Consider the following 24,377-nt stretch of genomic DNA (forward strand, 5'->3'; position numbering starts at 1 on the left):
GAATTTACACACACACAAACGTACAGTACACAATCAGTTAAAAGCTTGATTTGGCAAACTATTGACCTTGTTGATTTATATAATTAATAATACACTTGCTAAAAGTGCATTAAACTATACCTCTCCTTTCTTTATCAATTAAGTTTCAACCCTATTGTGGAGGAGAACAACTTGCAAGTCAATGCTGGCCACAACCACCAAGACTGGAGGCCCTCTGATTACTTCATTCAGTACATAGACAGCCAGGTTTTAGAAAAAATGTCAAAGCACACAAACCAACGGGAGGAGCACATCTCTGGAGTCAGCCTTAAAACCACTCCAGAGGAGCTGAAAACCTTCTTTTGAATATCTATGTACATGGCATGTCTCAGATACCCTAGGATCCGGATGTACTGGGCGGCAAAGACGAGGGTCCCAGTTATAGCCAATTCAATGAGTCGAGACAGATTCTTCAAGATTAGGCAGTCCATCAAAGTCACAAATGATCTTGATATCGCTGATGAGGAGAAAAAAAATGATCCCCTCTGGAAGGTGAGACCTCTTTTAAACAGAGTGCAACACGGCTGCCTCAATCTGCCAAGACCGGGGAAGGCCTGTGTTGATGAGCAGATGATTCCCTTCACAGGTCGGTGTCTTGTATGGCAGTTTGTGCCAGGGAAACCAAATCCCACAGGACTGAAAGTATTTGTGCTTGCCAGTCGCAATGGTTTAGTGCTGGATTTTGAAGTTTACAATGGCAGGAATATGTTCACTGACCCGCAGCTTGGAATCAGAGGGAATGCAGTCACACGGATGGCACAGTTTCTTCCAAGAGTAACACACCTGTACTTTGACAGGTATTTCACCTCTATCAAAGTACTGGATATGTTGAAAGCAAATGGTCTCCTGGGAACAGGGACCATTATGAAAAATAGAATCCCTGCACTGTGCAAGTCAAAGATGTCAGATGACACCAAACTACAAAAACAAGGAAGAGCTGCATCCGAAATGGTTGTCAGAAAACCGTCAGAGGTTGCAGTGACAAAGTGTCAGGACAATAAGGCAGATCTGATGGCCTCCAGTGTTCATGGAATAGAGCCCCAGGACAGCTGCCTGAGATGGTCAGCAAAAGAGAAGCGCCATGTTACTGTGCCTAGACCTGCTGTTGTGGCCGAGTACAACAAAATCATGGGTGGAGTTGATTTGTGCGACTGCATGATCAGCTTTTACCCGATGTCATGCCGCACAAGAAAATGGACCATCCGTACGGTCCTGCATTTCTTTGACCTGGCTGCCACAAACAGCTGGATCGAGTACAGGTCTGACCACCAGGTCTCTGGGAGACCAGAGAAGGAGAGACTGCAGTATTTTGACTTCAAGCTGCTGCTGGCTGAAGAAATGACTGCTCAGGCACAGGGTGTTCGAGGTCAACAGGTTGACAAGGTGGCCAATGATGATGATGAGATGAGCACTGATGATGAAGAATACATTCCAACAAAGAAGAGGAGGCCTGTTGAACCACAGCCCAATGACGATGTCAAAAAATACGGGGCGCTCCATTTGCCAAAGATGGTGGAGGCAGTACATGCATCACGGTGCAGGAGAGAAGGATGCAAAGGGAAAACATACATCAAGTGTATTAAATGTAACATGTTTTTGTGTGTTTCAAAGACAAAAAACTGCTTCCTGTTGTACCATGCATGATCTGTTGTTAGTGCCATGTGTGACGTGACATAACAACCCAGCTTTAAGTGACTATCAAATGTGCAAATGCAATTTAATCAAAAAGCTCCACTACGGGATGTTATTTCTTAAAATGATGTTTTAGTGTTCAGATGTGTTTCCTTCATCTAACTGTTTTTATGTTCATGAAAAGAAAATACATTTGAACAGAAATCCACATGAAAATGAATACAATATCATTACATTCTGAGATCAAACAAGACCCGATGTCCACTACAAGGGACAGATGATAAAAAATAAATAAATAACATTTTTGATTTATTTATTTTTTTGGTTGTAACAAGTTTCTTTCAACCACAATACTTAAATTATCTAAAAAAAAATCTAAATATCGAAAACTTTTTTCTTCTGGGTCTCAGGAGGACATTATTAACTCCTCGCTATCCTTAGGACATGACCCAAAAACTTTTAAATGGCAGTTATAAAACTGCTTATTAAGAAGCCACAGCTTGATCCTAGAGAACTGGCTAATTACAGACCAATTTCAAATCTACCATTATGTCGAAAATACTAGTAAAAATTTGTGTCCTCCCAACTATGTTAATTTCATCTTCTGATCGTGGCTGCATTTCTCTTCTAGCACTTTTAGATCTTAGTGCTGCCTTCGACATCCCTTTTAGATCACGACATTCTCTTGAATAGGTTGGAGAATTATATTGGCATTAGTGGACTTGCATTAGCATGGTTTAGGTCCTATTTATCAGACCGCTACCACTTCGTAGGTGTAAACGAGGAATTGTCAAATCAAACAACAGTATGGAGTGCCACAGGGATCAGTTTAAGGGCCTCTGCTTTTCTCCTTATACATGCTTCCTCTGGGAGATGTAATCAGGAAACATTGAATAAGTTTCCACTGTTATGCTGATGATACCCAACTTTATATTTTTTCAAAACCCAATGAAAATTCACAATTCTCCAAATTAGCAGAGTGTATCAATGAAATCAAATATTGGATGGCCAGAAATTTCCTTCTACTCAATTCCAACAAAACAGAGGTACTAATGATTGGAACAAAAACCTCTAAAAAATAAGCCGCTAAAATATAATTTGACTCTCGAAGAATGTACTGTTACGTTGTCTTCTACAGCAAAAAAATTAAGTGTTATATTTGATACTAATCTGTCCTTTGAAAATCAAATTTCCAATGTTTGTAGAACAGCATTCTTCCACCTGAGAAATACTGCTAAATTATGACACATGCTCTCTGTCGCTGATGCTGAAAAATTAATTAATGCAAATTTAATTAATTAAATTTTAAATTAATGCATTCATGACATCAAGACTAGATTATTGTAATGCATTACTGGGAGGATATCCAGCAAGTTCAATAAATAAACTTCAATTGGTTCAAAATGTAGCTGTCAGAGTGCTGACTAGAACCAAGAAATATGATCATTTTAGCCCAATTTTATTGTCGTTACATTGGCTACCTGTTAAATTTCATATTAATTTTAAAATTCTGTTAACTACATACAAAGCTTTGAATGGTCTAGCTCCACAGTACTTAAGTGACCTTCTGACACGTTATATTCCATCATGTTCATTACGATCACAAAATTCTGGCTTGTTAATAATTCCAAGAATATCAAAATCCACAAAAGGAGGTAGATCATTTTCCTATTTGGCTCCTAAACTATGGAATAGTCTACCTAACACTGTTCGGGACGCAGACACACTCACGCACTTTAAGTCTAGACTAAAGACTCATCTATTTAGCCAGGCATACACCTAATTTATCCTTCAACTCACAATTAGGCTGCTTTAATTAGGTCTGCCGGAACCAGAAACATCTATCATGATCTATAAATCTGCATTAAATTTAATAGCATCTACGCTAATATTTTTCTATATGATTCATATCCCGAGGTTACCAGAGCCGGTAAGATCCAGCTCCGTTCCTGCTTGGTGTCGGATTCCACTGCAACGTGTCGCTGAGAGATGACGACAAACTACAGCCAGGGCTAGCAAGACATCACTTCAGTCTTTTGACTTCAGAGGATGAACTGATGTCAACTCCAACTGTAAGACATCGGATACTTCATATGCCACTACCTGAACCTTGGACTTAGGATGGACCCCACCGAACCTCACTGAAATGACATGCAGGTTGAACTGCAATGCACCTCATTAATCTCTGCCTGCTTCACCTTTGTCTATTGATGGACTACACTCTTAAAATGGAATACATAGACTATCATTAAATTGCCAACAAAAGCCTTCATCAGCCAACTAAAAAAAGACAATGCACCTATGTGAACTTCTGCAGTTAATCGAGAAATGACTTCAAAAGACATTAGTCATTCATCTTAAAGTTCATAAAAAAATCGTATATATTTTTTTTTAAACACTGGACCTTAACGCTTACTTAATTTACAAATTTTAAACTATGACCTGCACTGCACACAAATAATTAATATTGGCATTAGATTTATGTTGTTTAGCCAGAGGGGAACTGGCCCCCACAGTGAGCCTGGTTTCTCCCAAGGTTATTTTTCTCCATTTGTGTTCCTTGCCACAGTCGCATTCAGCTTGCTCACAGGGGTTCAAAATACAATTATTATTTAATTAATGTAATTTTTATTTAATTTTATAGATATTACAGTTTAATTTTTTTTTGTTTTTGTTAATGCATGATTTCCTGTAAAGCTGCTTTGAAATGATGTGTTGTGAAAAGCGCTATACAAATAATAAAGATAAATAACTTCCATTTAATTTATATGCACACTCATCCACCATTCACATTTATTTCCAGTTGCTCACATTTGTGCTCCATTCCCAATCTCACTTTTGCAAACTCGGCTCAATCAAAGTCATTCTGTACATACAAATGCAATATAACCTTTGTGTCCATCACTAACATTACTAATGCTTTATGACAGCCCCTGCTGTCTTTATTGACTCTCAGCCTGTGAATGTTCCGGCATGTCCGTCAACGAATCACAAAGTTTCATGGTTGGGTGCTTGCCTCACACCACAGTGCTAGCCCTGGATCAGGAGGGCATGTGGATCAAGTAAACCAGGGCCTGCCGACACACATTAGTCATAAACAGGGTGTATATTACCGGACTAGAGCTGGGATGCTTTCTCAATAAGGCAGTGGCATATGTAAGAATGGAAGGTGGTGGTAGGGGGCCAGAATGAGATCCAGCAAATGAGGAAAGGGAAAGGAAAGAGTGAAAGAGCGAGCAGTGGTGGTGAAAAAAAGTGGCAGAAACTGAAGGAAGTGTGAACTAGTCAGTGATGCAAAAAAAACAACAACAAAAAAAAACTAAAAGAAACAAACAAACCAAAATAAGGAGCAGATGCTTAAAAGGCTAGAGAAGACTGACGCACTGGCTGTCACCTGTAAAGTTTAGATTGCAGATGTATGGTTGCCAGGTTAGAAGTGTTTGTTTACGTCATCCAAGAGAATATAGATGTGCTCGGAGGGGTTAGGTGCTGCATTCATCTATGGAAATAATACTATCTGCCTATACAATGTGACAAAATGCAAGGCATGAGGATTAAAATGGGGAAAAATGTATGACAGAGGGTAAACATATACATAGACCCTTCATAAAGCATTATCTTTTTGGACATTCTTTCTGTCAATGTGTGACCTGCAGCTGTCACAAATCAATCTATGTGTGTTTGAGAAATTTATTTTGGTGAATGGTGGTTAATTCTAGTGCTGTTTTATTTGTCAAGTTATTCAAACTCCGCTTTGCTCCCCTGTCTCGTCAATGATTTAGAGGGTATGACAGAAATAGAGGGAGATGGTGTGTAAACTCCATCTGATTAATGAGTGGCCTATAAAGGCAGCGACCACAGCTCCCTCTCTTACTCCCACATGGACAGATCAAAATACCTCAACTCATCTTCTCCAAACTGTAAACATGTGGAGGAAGAGAGATAATGATGTAAATGATTACAGATCACAAAACTTACCATACATGAATACAAAGAATACAAGAATACATAACTAATTGCCAGGCCCAGACTGAATCTGCAGACTTTTTATTTCCTTCACATTTTATATAGTGATTTTTGGAATATTTACGGAATTCTGGATTCAAACAATATAAACTGTGCTAAACTGATCTGAAAGTACTACACTTTTATTGGTAGCTAAAATCATAATTAAATTAGCCAAATGTATTTAATAAACAAACACATAATGGGCAAAGGGTATGTAGAACTTTGTGAATGACAAGTGTTCAAATTCTGTGGAAATCTGCAGAGCTTTCTGAGGAGTTATGTTTGTGTGCAGATTCCATGTCAGCTAGTTAATTGCTTATGCTTGTGTAAAATCGCTACTATTTGTTTTATTCTCATTTGTAAGACTCTTTGGATAAAAGCATCTGCTAAATGAAGAAAAGTAAATGTAACACTTGCATTAAAAAAAAGAGTGTGGCCACCCGTCTGCATGTGTGTAAACTTTACGTGCACTGGTGTAGGATGGTACCATCAGAAAGAGTGGAAAATGACAGCGGATAGGGCTGTGACAGAGCAGACAACTGATTTATGGGTAAATAAAAGGGCACATAATTGTACCGTAACAGGACCCCTGTAGAGTAGGGCAGGGCTTAGATGTGTGTGTGTGTGTGCGTGTATGTGTTTATGGAATTGCGGTAACATGACTATGCGAGTATGCACTTAGGAGGAGAGTGAAGTGTCCAGCTCAATCGTAATCTCTCCATATTGATGGCCGAGCAGCTCAGCATGTGAATGCACTGTCAGCGTGAGTTTACCAGATGAAAGAGATACATGCTGCCCTGATCTACATGATAGCAACCGACGGCAGAGGAGATATAAACTCTAAACGATGTGTGTTTGTGTGTGTGGAAGGGGTGGGGGTAGGGTGGAGGTGTACACGCATCATACCAAATAAAGCTATGGCAACTCTCCCTGAAGTTAATCGCTTTAACACATGGGAGAGAAGCTGTCTACACAAACACGTCTCAGAAGCCACAGAGTCAGAAATTAAAGATTAATTTGCCTGAAAGAGATTCTGCTTATTCCAACACCAAAAAGGCTTCTCAATTAGTTGTTACATTCATTAAATGTAGTTCACACTGTTTTAACCCTTGTGCGTCAATAAAAAAAAATTACTCAGAGGTCCTTAGAGGACAAAAATGTCCGCATCAAGAAACTGCCAAAATAATATTATATATTAATATTATTTTCCACTTTCAATTAGTTTTTTTTTTTAACCAACATCAGTCCTGATCATAACTACCAAATACTCATTAATTTTCAGGATTTTAACCCTTTAAATGCCAGTTTGTTTATATAATGCCACTGTTGTTTTTTATAAATTAAATAAAAAAAAGATTTATTTTCCATATACTAAATGCTAAGAGGACATTTTTGGGGGGGGGGGTTATCACAGTCTGGGATATGTCAATGATTAGCAACAACATTGATTTTGATGCATTATTATCATAGAATTCATGATTTTATGCTTTAATGGCACTGGGATCAAATATTGCAGAATATTGCAAAAATGAGTAACTATTTTGTGTACACAGTGTATTATAGATGTATTATAGGAACTGAGGTTGAAATATCAAAATTCCCTAAAAAATACACAACTTTGGCAAAGTTGATGCCGTTGGCATTAACACAGCCAAAATGATCGAAAAAACTAAAATGAAAAAGACAAAAATGCCCCGAAGGTCGCACAACGGTTAACCTGTCACACATAATTTTTTCTACAGGCTTTGTTCACACTGCAGGTTATGTTTGGACAGATCGGATTTTTTTCTGTTCAGACTGCAGTCCCTTTTGCTGGCATTAGTTGACGTAGTAACAATGTAAACTTGCGTATTTTCACCACGCATGAGAGTTTAGCAATGGATGTTTTTCAAGAGGCCAGTTTTTAAATATTAACACATTCTTCACAAAAAAAGTCTTAAAAAAAGGTAGCGGTGACATTTGCAATGTTTATTGCTGCTAAGGTTTACAACAGTCCCGTTTTTGCTAGACGGTCCTTATTTTATCCCATACGGGACGCCTATTGTCCTGTATTTTAACGGGTAGCGAAACATCCCGTATTGAAGGCTTTGTGTCCCATATTAAAGCATAAAGGGTTGGACAGAGAGACTCTTGAAGAGGTCCACAATACTGTATTGAAGCAATGAAAATGCGCAAGTGTCCAGTATCAACCTTATCGCGTTGCTGTGGCTCGCAGTCGATTTGGGTTAACGCACCTTAGCGCATCTCTTTGGGTCGGTAAAGCCAATTTCTGTATTATTTTAAAATATATTTTCACTGATTTGTCTGCTCTGTAACATATACTTGACATAATGGGTGCATTCCATTCAGAAATTATAATCCCTATTCCCCTCATAGACTTTACCTTTCACTGTCACAGGGCTGAAAGATGTAATAAAACGGCAAATCTAAACTCACTTTTTAACTCTTTTTTTTTTCTAAGGATCCTACAGTGTGGCCATCATTATTGTTTTCCCCATAGATATCTATCTATATATATATATGGTTTTCCATTTGAAATGTCCTGTCAAGGCATCATTTATGCTATTTGAAATGCAGTATGTGTCTTCTCGTCGCAACACCTTACGAAACAAAAAATGAAAGATGAAAAAACACAAAAATCCGATCTGACTGTTCACACTGAGACACATTAACAAAAATGCAAATGTGAACACCTACGAATGTGGTTTGGATCAGGGTTGTACAAAATTTCTTTTTTGTGTTTTTGTCCTGTTCAGACTACAAAAACCTAAATGTATTCAGTCAGATTGGCCAAAAAATCTTTTTTTTTTTTCTGCCTGTGTGAACATAGCCTAAGTGCATTTTGACATCCCCTTGTGAGTCTAAAGATACTATATTGGTCCAGAGGCAGGTTTTTTGCTTTTAGTCTGGAATGTGGCGAGTTCAAAACTTGCTTATCAACATTTTTAATAAACCAATCAATACTGAACATGTTTGTCAGTGGATCTATAGGATTAACTGGGGAACATTTGGTTGCATTTTATTTTGTATGATCAGGCCACGGATGAGCGATAGAGAATTGGAGCACACATCTGAGAACGTGCTGCCCTAGTGAACATTGCAGCTCTAGCCAAATGCCTGTATCACCTATGCAAGTATCTGTTCCTAAGTACTGTAGATGGATGTATAATCCTTAAGGGGGGGGGGGGGTCACACACTGGACGTGTCTGGAGGACGACATGGCGTATTATAAAATTCAAAACAATTGTTTTCTATGAAGATACTCACACCGCCGCCACTGCTCGCTGTCTGTCGGCGGTGCCCAGCTACAAAAACGTAGACTGTTCAAAATTCTGCAGTGCCTCAGAGTGCAATTCACAGGGTTTTCCATTAAATTAGAACCAAATCACTATCAAAGGACATAGCTTATTTACTCAGCCATCACTGGATAATATATTGTGTATATGTATCTTTTATATAGTTTCTATAGAGAAACTGCATAATAAACGTTACCATTTCTAATTGTTCAGTCTGTGCACTAACACCAGATTCATATACAAACCTGAAAACTCATCGTCACTTTGTTCATTCTTGAAAGACAAAAACATTTGTAACTTTCGTTTGTATGGTGACTAGCTCCAAAACTTTGGACTGCTACCTGCACCGCATCGATTTGTCCTGCCCTTCCTGTGACATGGAGCTTCTCATCCTGTGTGCGACCACCTTAAATGTAATGAATGTATTTATTTATTTTTTGTTTGTTACAATTGGTAATGGGAGGATTTAAAGAGAAATATGCTAAAACAACTAACAGCAGCCACTATTTTCAGTAAACATGAAGAGAGATCACACAATCACAGATTTTTGTGGGGGGTGAGATGAACGACAAAGGTGGCTGAAAACCTCCTAAATAGGATCTTGAAGAGGGGTTGGCAGGGGTCAGCAGCAGTATATGCATGTGACTAATCGAAACTTTATTCCCCATTTATGAATATTTTATGTTTATTATTGTTTTCAATAAATGTCTCTCCGAGGCCAGACGCCACACCCACTGTGTCTGTCTCTTGCTCACGCCGCCACAGTGCTGGAGAATGTGGGCAATTTGTGTGCAGAGACAGCACAGTTGGGCACCAACGGTGACGTCACTCTCCCTCTCGTTCGCCGATTAGATGGAAAGCCTGGAGTGGGACGTAGAAGACACGGGGACAGCAAAGGGTAAGTGGCATTTAATAAGCTGAACAACCCTCCCCTACCGCTCGCCATTGTCGCCCCAACTCTGAGGGCCGTCCTTCAGTCAAGCTCATGACAGGAGTGGGCAGGAGAGAGGCACATAGTTAATAAGCCACGTTTGGGCAGCGGGAGGGAACGAGGCACACCTGATTTGTGTTTAACCTCATCACCACTGCCAAATAAACACAGAGCACGCCTCTTCTCGGTGACCCGGCTTCTATTCTCCATGTGTGCACACTGGGAGCACGCGTTGCGGCCGACAGGGATTGATGCCGGGCCGCCTTCCCCTCACACATGCCGGAGCACCTGGGAAGACAGGCCGCCACAGAAGGTGCCGCCTCACGTGCCACAGACCACGGAGGGGAGCGCATGTGGCCATCGGACCCTGCCCACATCCTGGACCATTCCTGTGGATACTACTACTTCATTCACAAGGTTCCCTTCACCGCGAGGATGCCAGATTCCACTTTATTTTGAACACTAATTCCCCATGGATACTTTATTCCGTATTTATGAAAATTTTATGTTTATTATGGATTTCAATAAATGCTTTTCCGAGTCCTGACGCCACACCCACTGTGTCTGTCTCTTGCTCACCCTGCCACACCTTGTACAGTACTTTTGTAATGTTCCTGGTGCTTGTTGCTATGCAACACAAAAACAATTCCCTAGAGGAACAATGAAGATGTAAAGAAATTGCTGTTCAGAGAATTCAGACAGCTGACAAAAACAGTAGTATGTAGCCACAGCAAACCACTTGGAAGGGTGTAAATGTATCCCATAAATAAATGAAGCAGTTGTGCGGAGAATAAAAACTTGCTTGTGTTTGTCTATCAACTCTGGAGTATCTTGAGCCAAAATTGTTTTTAGGGGCTTCAGGCGTATTAATTCTCTCTCTCTCGCTCTCATTTATCTATTTTATGGGATTATCGAGATTCTTCTCCCATGCCCGCAATTCATTACGCTCCTAACTGCTCACTTAGGTTTATGCCCCTTTAAATCCCCCAACACATAACCAGCCAACCTCAGTAAACAGAAGGTGGAGACATGAAGAGGGCACTCATCAGAGAAGGAATTAAGAGATGTCACGCGGTGGTGGCCATGGCAGTGAGGAGAAACAGTTTGTGGTGGTTTTTAACACAGCTGCCCTCTTTCTCCTCATTAGTAATTAAATTTGCTTTTTATTAGTCACTCTTATCTCAAGCACAGAGCCCTCTGGCTAACCCCTCCATCACCCCCTCTTGTCTTCCCTGCTCTGTCCCTTTCTCTTCATGCATTCACACACCTCACTCTTAACTCAAGGAAGCATCACCTGGCTTGAACAAGACAAAACTTTCTATTATAAGACCCCAGCAGGAAGAATATCACAGAAAGGGAAAAAAAATACAGACAGACTGATGCAAAGACAAGAGAGCGAGGGGTATGGAAAAGGAAGACAATTTTAATAATAGGTAATAGTGATGCTCTAATATGCGCAGAAACAGACTGCAAGCGATTACAAAGAGATGGCCTTGCTTGCCAACATAGACATGGGGTGGATGGGGTGGAGCTGGCTGTAAAAACAGTGATTGCTTTCTATCAGGTTGGGCTTATATTCTCCAGTTCGTTAAAACAAACCAATTTGCAAAGGGATAATTAAGCATTAGCTCCTTTTTATCTACTGAGCAAGAGAGCTGGCAGGGTTTGATAGTGTAGCTGTATTCGGCATGCCGCAGCTGCAAATTACCCAGTATCGGCACATGTACACCATCATGGCCCGATTGGGCAATTTATTAACCCCTCCTATCCCCAGCGGTGGGCCATCACACACAAACACACTCCCTGCTAAATCAATGTTGCCAATGAAAGCATGCTACCCTCTATTGGAGGTGTACAGTCATAACATAATACTTTTTTTTATTCCCCCTTTAAACATAATGATTTCGGAAATAACAAGCAAAATTAATAACTTGCCGAGGCTTGGCTGATTTTCATTTGTTTCTTATACCATAAAGCAAAAATATAGTTTTTAATGTTACTATTTATGTTACAGTTTACCACTAAACTTACATTTGCACTTAACGTCATAGAATGTGCATTTGTATTAATGTTATGCTCTTGTTTGTGAGTATATATCCTCATTCTGCAGCATATTGGCTTTGAAGCGTAAATTTGGGGGTGAACTAAAATTTTACAAATTTTTCACATTTTCTGTGCTGAAATCTGCAGAATGGATTTAAACATTGTCAAATGTGTTAAACAGAACTGAGAGCATTACTCTCATGGGTAGATAAAAGCATTATAAAATTAGTAAAACATATTTACTAAATAAAAATTTTCAGATGGGGGTCTGAATCTGAATTCTGCAGAGCGTTGTGTGGAATATCTATGATATGAATTTAAATACGAAAAAAAAAAAACAATGTTAGCTTTAAAAACAATATCTTTCAAAAAAATGGGATGTGTACAACTCTGATTAATGACTAGTTGAATTCTAAAAAAATCTGTCGAGCTTTCTGTTGAATTCTGTAGCCATCGATTCCATGCAGGCCTGGGGCCTCATGTATAAAACTTTGCGTAGATTTCATCCTTAAAGTGTGCGTACGCAAAAAATTCAGATTTATAAAACCATACGTACACCAGAACCTGCACATAGTTCCCTTAATAAATCCCAGCTAGTGGAAGATTGTGCGTACATGCACGTGATTCATTCTCCACCCCATCTCCTCCCAAAAATAACCATATATGGAGTGTACAATGCCTTTTTTACTATGCATATCCTCATCTGCATACAATTACCATATGCATTTCACCATCCAGACACGTGATTACTGCGTTTAACGGTACGAGAAACTGTATTATAAGAGATAAGACCGTAAAGGTCACAAGTTAGATGCTGCACCATGAAGAAACATTATTTATTAAGATATTCAATTGTTTTCAAAGAATATATCTTGAATATCCCTTAACAAAATGTTTTTATCTTTGCAGACATAAATCTAACCTAAGCAATTTTGCTTCTCAGAAAACCTTTTAAATCGTTTTAAGGGTGTTTTTATTGAGAAGTTTAATATTTAGTACTGGAAACAAAACGAAAATTATTAAAAATCTTTGTGCAGCATTGTCTGATTTCATCGTATTACTAAGATTTTATATTTGACTGGTATTTTACATTCAATAGACAGCTGAACGGCAAATGTACTTTTCATAATGTATTTATTTGACTAGAATGGGGTTTCATTGCGATGAGGGTCAGGATGAAGTGGAGCAGGCAGCACATTTGATGTGCATTTTATGTGCATTGCTGTACCTGTTTGCAGCTGTACAATACTGTTTCTGATGAGACATGTCTCTCCAATAGTCCATTCGACTACTGAATGTGGCCAGCAGTGCCTGTCTTATAGCTACTGTCCGTTTTACAGAGCCATTTAACGTCAGTCAGAGTCAAGTGCGCATCACATTACAGATAATCTTTATTCAAATGCTGTACTTCTCAGTACATGATTGTAATAGAACAGAAAATACCTCAAACTAAGAAATATTCGCTGTCATTTTTAGTTACTGTATGTTCCTTTACTATGATGACACAGGAAAGTTCTCCAAACGCAGCGCATCCCAAACCAATATTTCCTTTTTACAGCTTATATTTGAATGCCTTATCAATTTGTTACATAAAAATAATATAGCCTACTATTGGCTTGATAACGATTACTTCTGTTTCAAGTGCTTAACTACATACTTTTTTATTCTAAATGTGAATTAAATGAAAATCAGAGTTTATAATCAGTCTGTTCATTATTTGTCCAGCTGGAGTCGCCAATTCACATACACACACCAGTAAAAGAGTGCGTACGCACAGTCAAGAGTGTCCGGACGGTGCGCACATATTTACGGCAAGTTTATTTTTTATAAATCACGATAAACTGAAATTTTCCACGCACATTGCCATAAATATGTGCGCACCGTCCGGACACTCTTGGCTGTGTGTAAGCACTCTTTTACCGGTGTGAGTGTGTGTGAATTGCCGACGTTTATACATCAGCCCCTGGTGATGACCGATTACCCAGACAGTGCATGCAAGTCACTGAGACTGGCATAAAGTAAAAAAGATTTCCATGAACTCACCTCAAACTACATAAGGGCTTTTTTAGCACAACATTACACATAGTACTATTCTTTCTTATGCTGAAGCTCAATGTTCCCATGGGAACATAAATCTAATTTCAAACCCTCTCTGAGGAATACAAACAAAGCGAAGATAATTAATTTTCCAGAGATTGTTTTGTGTTATTTACTAATTAAGTCAATTAGTCACGGAGGGTGTAAAAACAATATGTTGGTCTATTGGTTTAAAAAAGGAATTGTGTTTTGAGAGTTGCAAAGCATTTTGTGAATGTGCAGTCATGGTAACTGACCTGATTTTGGCGTCCCAAGTGAAGCAGCTGTGAGAGAGAGGCGGCGGAGCTTGTGTCTGCCAAATGAGACCAGCACTTTGGACGGAGCTCGTCTGGCACCGGTCGGAGTCTTCACCTGAGTTTGTGTACGCCGCCGCAGTGAATACCGACTCACAGTCTGCACAAAAGGGTTGTATCTCCTCTCTGCAGAGGGAGTACTGCAGATACAGAAGCATGTAAGAAAGGCTGTAAGAATTTAAATGTTTTAGCATCATGTTACAGTTATAACAAAAGTATAAAAATTAAAAGAACATTTGCTAATTTTGTACAATTGAAGTGCAAAAACTGGTGCAAAATAATTGTCCCAAATGGTGCACTTGATGTGCAATTGCGGTCTTGTGTCCATTTGTGTGGACCCACAAAGCCCACGGGACTGTCCCATTTGTCATTTGAGCACTCAGAAGGGTGCTCATGAGTGCCTCCTTTGTAGCCTCGATGTGAGCTCCCTAGGGGTCTACTACGCAGCAGTCCATGCTGCTTAACATTTTTACCAATCGCAGCTGACTGGAGTTTCTGAGAAAAATTATAGTGGAAGAGACAATATCAAGTGCGGATTAATACTGTGTTATTGTTTTGTTCTGATTGTGAACGCCAGATCACTTGCTTTTCTTGTGTAAAAAGTATTACATTTTTGTGTGATAAATTAATATATATAATTAATTGGTTAAAATACATTATTCAGTTTACAAGAGATGGAATCATTCTTACTAATTTCCTATTGAATAGTTATGACATAATGTACAAATATACATAATCCCAAGTCTTGAAATCTGTCCCAGTGGACTTGCTGACTAGTGCCTCATCGGTCTGCACTCGCTTACGTCACCAAAGTCTGGACCCCAAGGGCTTAGGGTACCATTTGGGATACAACCGAAATGTCCATGATGGACAAAAAGTTCCATGAGTTGTTCCTGGAAGGCTGCTCTGTTACATTTGCAACCTGTAATCATGGTACACTTTAAAGGGGTCATATACACTCACGGAGCACTTTATTAGAAACACCTGTACACCTACTTATTCATGCGATTATCTCATCAGCCAGTTGTGTGGCAGCAGTGCAATGCATAAAATCAAGCAGATATGGGTCAGGAGCTTCAGTTAGTATTCACATCAACCTTCAGAATGGGGGAAAATGTGATCTCAGTGATTTTGACCATGGCATGATTGTTGGTGCCAAACGGGCTGGTTTGAGCATTTCTGTAACTGCTGATCTCCTGGGATTTTAATGCACAACATTATCTAGGAGTTTACTCAGAACGGTGCCAAAAAACAAAAACAATAAAACATGCAGTGAGCAGCATTTTATTTATTTATTTATTTTCTGGGGAAATAAATTAAACACATGTGAAATGAGAAACAGTGCTCACACACAAGCTGCGGGTTTCTGTCAATTACTGTCCAACTCCTCATATGAAACTGCCCCATCCTTCATTACAGTATGACAGTTTCACAAAGCAACCTGCACTGAAATGTGCCTAACAAACTTTTAATCTGATCAGACTGAAATGATCAGTGATCTTGTTGAAAAAAAAAAAAAACTCTCAGCTGCTTGTTTGTAATGTTGGGATCCTTCCGAAGGATATTTTTGTATTTTATTTTTATTTTTTTCAATCAATGTTGTCTTGGGGCTGGGAAGAAAATGTAGAGTTCTGAAACTTACTTTATGTTTTAATAGCTCAATACATTTACATCTCAAACAAACAGTAAACATGTGATTCCTTATAATATGGCCCCTTTGAGGCAGTTGCAACACTGTGCTGTGTCTACTTTTACTAAGACAATAGTCATCACCAATCCTTTTTTTGATGTAGAAAAAAAGAACACACAACACATAACAGATATATTAAGAGTAATAATAAATGATTAAAACTTTGACTTCCCAAATATCATGGCATTATTGTGTATTCAACCTCATTATCACAATAATGTATGGTAACGTTATCAACCAGAGCTCTTACCTGCTAGTGGATCTTCTAATGATCTTAGTTCGGCTCTGAAGCTTAAAGGCACCAGTTGAAAAAGCAGTGGTGGGAGCACTCAGGTGGACTGGCCTGTAGGACAGAGCAGATCCCTTTTCCCCCTTTTGACCATTCTTGTTAGCAGTCCACTTATACACAGTGCCCTTATGGGTAGCTCTAGGAGTTGAGCCAGATGCTGCAGCGTTTTGTCCTGCTGCCTTCCAGCGATAGCGGCTGGTATGGCCGACATGGGATGTGGAGGCACCCCCAGCTCTAGACTTTTTTGTTAAAGCCGTTGAAGTTGTTGCATATCTCAGTTTCTTGGGTCCCTCAAGTCCACCTTGAGCTGTTTTTACAGGCATCTTAAGAGATTTGGGTGAAAGGGGTTTGCGTGGGGGCTTGGTTGAAGTGCTTGCTTTACCAGCTGTGGATGAGGAGCAAGATGAAGATACCCAGGTGTACTTTGAGGTCTTATGAGCTCCAAGGGAAATACTAGGCTTGCAAAATATCCTCTTGCTTGAGCCAGAGACTCGTCTGGCAGTGGCTGTCCAAGGAGAGGACGAAGAGGCAGAGGAGACAAGGATATCTGTGGGGCGAGCTTCTGGCTTAGGTTTGCTTTTTTCATTTTCAATCTCTTGGTTTTTCACCCAGGTAAACTGAGATCTTTTATGGCACGAGGAAGCTACATGTGTCTGTGTTGAATCTGGTTTAAGCTGGAGCTTTGTGGGGCTTGAGGAAGCCTGAGATTGACAGTTAGTGGCAGAAGAAGCTTTAGAAGAACACGTATTGGCTGGTGGCATTATGGCAGTCCTACTGGATAAGGCAACAGAGGGGAGGCATTGTTTGACCTGTAATTCAGTTTCAGGCTTTCGTTTGACGGATGAAGGGATAGAGGGATAGGTCACAGCTTCAGGTGATTTCAAAGCGGGTTTTATCTTCCTTTCATGCTCACTTTGTTGTTCTAATGATGAAGATGAGCCTGTTAGATAATCTAACTGGCCACTGCCAGTCTTTCCCATTGCAGATATAAGCACAATCTTTTTTCCACTGGCTGTGACTACTGTGTTGCTCTCCTGTGATGTTTCATTTTGGACATTTAGTGAAGATGCTGTAGAATTACTCTTGGTTTGTCCATCTGGAATCTTTTCCTTACTCCCAACAAATCTTGTATTATTTCCAGAAGCTCTAGATGTGCTGCTGAAGTGGTGGGAATGCTGGTTTAGGTAAGACTGAGCTTGGTGAGACGCATACCTTTCAGTGGCCCTGGTGGCCTTATTGCTAAGGGAGTATGTTTTCCTCCAGCTGCCAGCAGAGCTAGGCACATAAGGCTGTGGCAGTGCTGAATATGACTGTGTGTCGTGTGTGCGATGACCCCTTCTTGAACCCCGTCTTGCTTGACCCCACTGGGCAGAGCTTGAAGGAACATGCCCGTGAGTGTTCTTATAGTCATTAATGAGGTCTGCAAATTCAACAAGAATTCTGTTAGGTCAGATAGTGTTCAATATGGTGAGACAAAAACTAAACTACTGTAAAAGCCCTATTAATGTATTACTCTTAAAAAATAACACTCATTCTTAAATAATAATAATAATAATATTATTAAAATACAAGATGTAATTATTATTATTTTTATCATGAATAATAATAATAATAATATGGCCTTTTTTATTTACTTATTACATTTTCATGTAATAACAATAAACTTATTTAACCAAATGCTTTTTAATATTATATCATATATGCATTTCTTTCGTTTGTTTGTTTGTTTTTTGCTTCACATCATGCAATCTATTATACAAAAAAGCACCAGTGGATCACAGCAACACTTTTAAATATATTTCTTGCTGCCATTATATTTAATTTAAAAAAAAATACTGTAACTTTAAAGTATTTATAATAAACTATTATAAAATAATCAGTATTACTGATTCATAAGTCAAGAGCATTAGAAGAGAACATTGTAAAACTAAACTGCTGAAACCGTCCCATTTAAAGGGATAGTTCACCCAAAAATGAAAATTCTCTTATCATTTACTCACCCTCATGCCATCCCAGAAATGTATGACTTTCTTCCTTCTGTAGAACACAAACAAAGATTTTTAGAAGAATATTTCAGCTCTGTAGATCATTTCAATGCAAGTGAATGGTGGCCAGAAATTTGAAGCTCAAAATTGCAGATAAAGGCTTCATTAAAGTAATCCATGCAACTCCAGTAGTTTAATCAATGTCTTCTGATGTGATCAAGTCGGTTTTGGGTGAGAACGGACCAAATTGTAACTTCTTTTTCACCTTACATCTTGCCATTGCAGTCTCTAGGCATGATCAAGATTTTAAGCTTGATTACCCTTCCTAGTGCTTGATTCATGTGCAGAGCACTAGATGGCGCTATAGGAAGTGTAATCGAGCTTGAAATCATGATCGCCAAGGAGACTGCTGACAAGATTTATTATGAAAAAGGAGTTACATTTTGATCTGTTCTCACCCAAAACCGATTGGATTGCTTCAGAAGACACTGATTAAACCACTGGAGTCACATGGATTACTTTAATGCTGCCTTTATCTGGCTTCAAAGATCTGGCCACCATTCACTTGCAGCTGACATATTCTTCTAAAAAAAATTGTTTTCTGCAGAAGAAAGAAAGTCATACACATCTGGGGGGGGGGGGGGGGTTGGGTGAACAATTCCTTTAAAAGAAGTTTAAACACCCGTCAGATCTTAACAGCAAAATGCAAAGACAAACCAGATTTATTAAAAAGAAAGAGAGTCTAAAACAGAGTCTACTGAACTTCAATAAAGTTATGGTCTGTAACAGTGCTGACAACCAGATATATTATTTTGCTTTGGATATGAGAGAGATTTGAACTTCTAAGAGTGACGTTCAAACTTCTGACAGTACATCTGTCATTGGCATCTGGGGCAGATTTAAAAGAAAATATGTTATGAAGTAACCAAATATTAGAACTAAGCAAAATTCAAAGGACTGAGATAGGGCTGCACAATTAATCGAAATAAAATCTAAATCGCCATATGACCATGTGCGATTATTAAACCGCAAAAGGCTGCGATTTAATTAATAAATATTAATTAATAATAAATAAATTATAGTCTTTGCACGATGCTCTTCAAAGTTTACATACCCTGCTCTGTCCTGTTTGTGTTAGTGTATTATTACAGTGTTTTCAGAGTGGTTCTGAGCTCCACAACTCCATCTCGTGCTCAGACTCAGAGCGACAGATGTGCTCCGAGTTTGGTTCGTTATGTGCAATGAGCGCATTATATTTAGACAAAAGAAAACTGACGCGACCTGCGTGAAGCAAGCGGTCTTTTATCCGTCCAAAGCGGCAGCCTCGCAGCCTCTCAGCCTCCGCCGGGCAGAGACGTCATAAGAATAATGCGGGATACAGATGAGGTTTAATTCAAGCATCTTTATTAAATGACTCCCGAACAAACTGCATAAACATTATCACATGTAGAGTCCAAAACATGCAATATTTCTCAGCTCTCGTGTCACGAGAGAGCGTGTGTTCCCCTCATTACAGCCCCATTAGTTGAAAGCGGAACTAATATTACAAACATCCAACAAAATGAAAAGGCAAGGAACGTAGTTAAATAAAATAAATACATATACAATATTTAGATACTATACTATAATGCAATTATACGTAAAATATTATTTAAAATAAATGAATAAAAAAATAATTAATTGAAATAATGACAGAATAAATAACTGAAACTTTCACATTAAGTTTAATTGCACCGATGAGTTATCAGTTCGAATTCAGTTTGACATTAAGCCTTGTTCTTTATAGGGCTATCTATCCTAATATACAGTAGAGAATATTTTGTGTAAATCTACTTGTTTTTATGGCCTATTAAAAATGTAATTGTAAAAATATTTTTTGTGTGTGTTTATTTATTTGATTACAATTTAACCAGCCTACAGTATTTTTGTCAGCAAAAACTAAGCAACAACTATGGTATTACCAACAGGGACATTCTGTTAACAGTGAGCAGAATGCTTACACATCACCAGTTTTGACAGAGCTGAAGATAAAAGGATAAATGATAAGGATCTGTATCGGCTGATCAGGTGAAAAGAAAATCTGTGAACGGTATGGACTCTAAAAATCCTGATCAGATCATCACTAATATTCAAGTTGACTGGGTTTCAAAAAATAATGGTGATGAATAGTGGGCTGAGGCCCTATCACAAAGTGGACAAAAACAGGTACACAGTGGACAGGTACAATTTTGATATGAAGAAGAGTGTTTTTATTTTTTTATTTCACTGTATTATTCATTTATTTGTTTGTGGCAGAAGTGAAAAAGGTCTGAGTTTTTTGTTTTTGTTTGTTTGTTTTTCACACTCAGTTGTGATCCATCGGTAGCCTGTCTTTAACTGGTATTGGAACATGTGCAAAACATTATCAAATTTTGGTCAAAAGGAATCACTTACTATTTTTTGTTTTTGTTTGTTTATCATATCGCAGTTCAAATAGCAATCGCAATATTTTTCTAAATAATCGCAATATGATTCTTTGTCCAAATCGTGCAGTTCTAATCTAGACTGAAAACTGCATAAAGAGCTAAGACAGACCAACAATGGGGGGGGGAAGTACTAGTTACAATAACCGGCGAAGAACTGCCAACAACTACGAGATAAAATTGACGAGGTACGCGATCAGTCAGAGACAACAAACAGCCATATTAAATAGCTTGAAAGGCGTTAATCCAAAACCGCTTTCACTGTTAGCTTTTAGCTTCACAGAATAACCGTTAGGTCAGTTACTTAACACTTCACATATTTAAACGTGGTTAATAACGAGCGAGGGGTTTAGGAAGGAACGGTGCCACTGTTTAATTATATTAATAGCTCTACATATAAAAAAATATAATGAACACACTTACTCTGCAGCTCTTCTATTTCTCTTTTTAGCGCTTCACGCTCAGCCATCTTCACACCAAAACAAAGTTGTCATACAACAGCGACGACGCAAATGATGACGTAAACAATCACTATCCAATAACAACACACCTCTCATCAGATGATTCTGTAGTTAAAGGAGCTACGTCTGGTAACAAAACATACAGTCTCTACTAGAAAATGTGTTTCACAACACATTAGAAAAGCATTATTAGCGTCTGGCAATAACTTTATCACATCTATTATATTAAACTTAAGTGTATTCATTAATTCATAATTTGGAATTTTGCAGTTTACGAAGAATTCGCTTTCAGATCCTGAAATCGAAAGTAACTGACAACCGACAGTAAATAAAAACCATTGCGTATTGTATATTACATAAAATGTTCGCACAGTTTCAAAGGAGAATGTAATGTTGTCACTACTGGGTTGATGTTTTTTTTTTTTTTTTTTTTTTTTTTTTTTGTTAATTTCCTATATATATATATAAATATATATATATATATATATATATATATATATATATATATATATATATATATATAAAACACACACACACACACACACACACACACACACACACACACACACTGGCGGCCAAATGTTTGGAATAATGTACAGATTTGGCTGTTTCGGAAGGAAATTGGTACTTTAATTCACCGAAGTGGCATTCAACTGATAACAAAGTATAGTCAGGACATTTCTAATGTAAAACAACAGCACCATCACTATTTGAAAAAAGTAATTTTTTGATCAAATCTAGACAGGCCCCATTTCCAGCAGCCATCACTCCAACACCTTATCATTGAATAATCATGCTAAATTGTTAATCTGGTACTAGAAGATCACTTGCCATTATATCAAACACAGTTGAAAGCTATTTGGATCATTAAATGAAGCTTAACATTGTGTTTGTTTTTGAGTTTCCACAGTAATAGGCTGGCATGTCTTAAGGTCAATATTAGGTCAAAAATGGCAACAAAAAAAAGAAACCGCTTTCTCTAGAAACTCATCAATCAATCATTGTTTTGAGGAATGAAGGCTATACAATGCTTGAAATTGCCAAAAAAAAATAATAAAAAAAAATGAAGATTTCGTACAAAGGCGTACACTACAGTCTTCAAAGACAAAGAACAACTGGCTCTAACAAGGACAGAAAGAGATGTTGAATGCCAGATGCACAACTAAACAAGAGGATAAGTACATCAGAGTCTCTAGTTTGAGAAATAGATGCCTCACATGTCCTCAGCTGACAGTTTCATTGAATTCTACCCGCTCAACACCAGTTTCATGTACAATAGCAAAGAAAAAGCCACATATATATATATATACGCACACTACCAGTCAAAAGTTTTGAAACACTTGACCGAAATGTTTCTTATGATCTTAAAAATCTTTTGATCTGAAGGCGTATGCTTAAATGTTTGAAATTAGTTTTGTAGATAAAAATATGGTTGTGTCACCATATTAATTTATTTCATTATAAAACTAATATTTAATAAAAAAAAATTAAAAAAAGTTTTTGAAATTGATGATTTGGATCACATAATAAAGAAAAGCAGCCAATAAGTGCCCAACATAGATAGGAACTCCTTCAATACTGTTTAAAAAGCATCCCAGGGTGATACCTCAAGAAGCTGGTTGAGAAAATGTCAAGAGTACATGTCAGCAAATTCTAGGCAAAGGGTGACTACTTTGAAGATGTTAAAATATAACATAGTTTTGATTTATTTTGGATTTGTTTAGTCACAACATAATTCCTGTTATTCCATAGTTTTGATGACTTTACTATTATTCTAAAATGTGAAAAAAAAAAAAAAATATTATAATAAAGAATAAGTGTTTCAAAACCTTTGACCGGTAGTGTATATACAGTTGTGCTCAAAAGTTTGCATACCCTTGGAGAAATGGTATTATATGTACCATTTTTAAAGAAAACATGAGTGAGTAGGCAAAACACATTTCTTTTATTTCTTATGGGATTCATATTCAACTGTAGGTTATAACAGAATGGCACAATCATAAAACAAAACATGGCAACAAATAAAAAAATGAAATTACTCCTGTTCTAAAGTCTGCATACCCTTAGTTCTTAATACTGTGTATTGCCCCCTTTAGCATCAATGACAGCTTGCAGTCTTTTGTAATAGTTGTCTATGAGGCCCCAAATTCTTGCAGGTGGTATAGCTGCCCATTCGTCTTGACAAAATGCCTCCAGATCATGCAAAGTCTTCGGTGGTCTTGCATGAACCACACGACTGAGATCTCCTCAGAGTGGCTCGATGATATTAAGGTCAGGAGACTGTGATGGCCACTCCAGAGCCTTCACCTTTTTCTGTTGTAACCACTGAAGGGTCAACTTGGCCTTGTGCTTAGGGTCATTGTCGTGATGGAAAGTCCAAGAGCGTCCCATGCGCAGATTTCATGCAGAAGAATGCAAATTGTCTGCCAGTATTTTCTGATAACATGCTGCATTCATCTTGCCATCAATTTTGACAAGATTCCTTTAGAGCTCACACACCCCCAAAACATCAGTGAGCCACCACCATGCTTCACAGTGGGGATGGTATTCTTTTCACTATAGGCATAGCGCTTATGGTTGTGACCATAAAACTCTATTTTGGTCTCGTCACTCCAAATTACAATGTGCCAGAAGCTGTTAGTCGTGTCGAGGTGTTGTCGGGCATATTGTAACTGGGCTTTTTTGTGGCATTGTCGCAGTAAAGGCTTCTTTCTGGCAACTCGACTAATGCAGCTAATTTTTGTTCAAGTATCGTCGAATTGTGCTCCTTGAAACAACCACACCGTCTTTTGCCAGAGCAGCCTGTATTTCTCCTGAGGTTACCTGTGGGTTTTTCTTTGTATCCCGAACAATTCTTCTGGCAGTTGTGGCTGAAATCTTTCTTGGTCTACCTGACTTTGGCTTGGTATTTTTTCACTTCTTAATAAGTGATTGAACAGTACTGACTGGCATTTTCAAGGCTTTGGTTATCTTTTTATATCCTTTTCCATCTTTATAAAGTTCCATTACCTTGTTACGCAGGTCTTTTGACAGTTCTTTTCTGCTCCCCATGGCTCAGTATCTAGCCTGCTCAGTGCATCCATGTGAGAGCTAACAAACTCATTGACTATTTATACACAGACACTAATTGCAATTTAAAAAGCCACAGGTG

General features: G+C 38.3%; 1 protein-coding gene across 1 annotated transcript in view; it reads right to left on the reverse strand.

Annotated features, from left to right (window-relative positions):
• Window positions 1-21,268, reverse strand: part of zc3h3 (zinc finger CCCH-type containing 3) — a 106,480-nt gene extending 85,212 nt beyond the window's left edge. Inside the window, exons 1-3 of the mRNA XM_051711767.1 lie at window positions 21,189-21,268; window positions 16,280-17,738; window positions 14,283-14,479 (exon numbers count right to left, since the gene is read on the reverse strand). Of these exons, the coding sequence (XP_051567727.1) occupies window positions 14,283-14,479; window positions 16,280-17,738; window positions 21,189-21,234 (1,702 nt within the window). The 5' untranslated portion in view covers window positions 21,235-21,268. The remainder of the gene's footprint in view (window positions 1-14,282; window positions 14,480-16,279; window positions 17,739-21,188) is intronic.
• Window positions 21,269-24,377: the final 3,109 nt, after the last annotated feature.

Source organism: Myxocyprinus asiaticus, chromosome 12, assembly GCF_019703515.2.
Source record: "Myxocyprinus asiaticus isolate MX2 ecotype Aquarium Trade chromosome 12, UBuf_Myxa_2, whole genome shotgun sequence".
NCBI lineage: Eukaryota > Metazoa > Chordata > Actinopteri > Cypriniformes > Catostomidae > Myxocyprinus > Myxocyprinus asiaticus.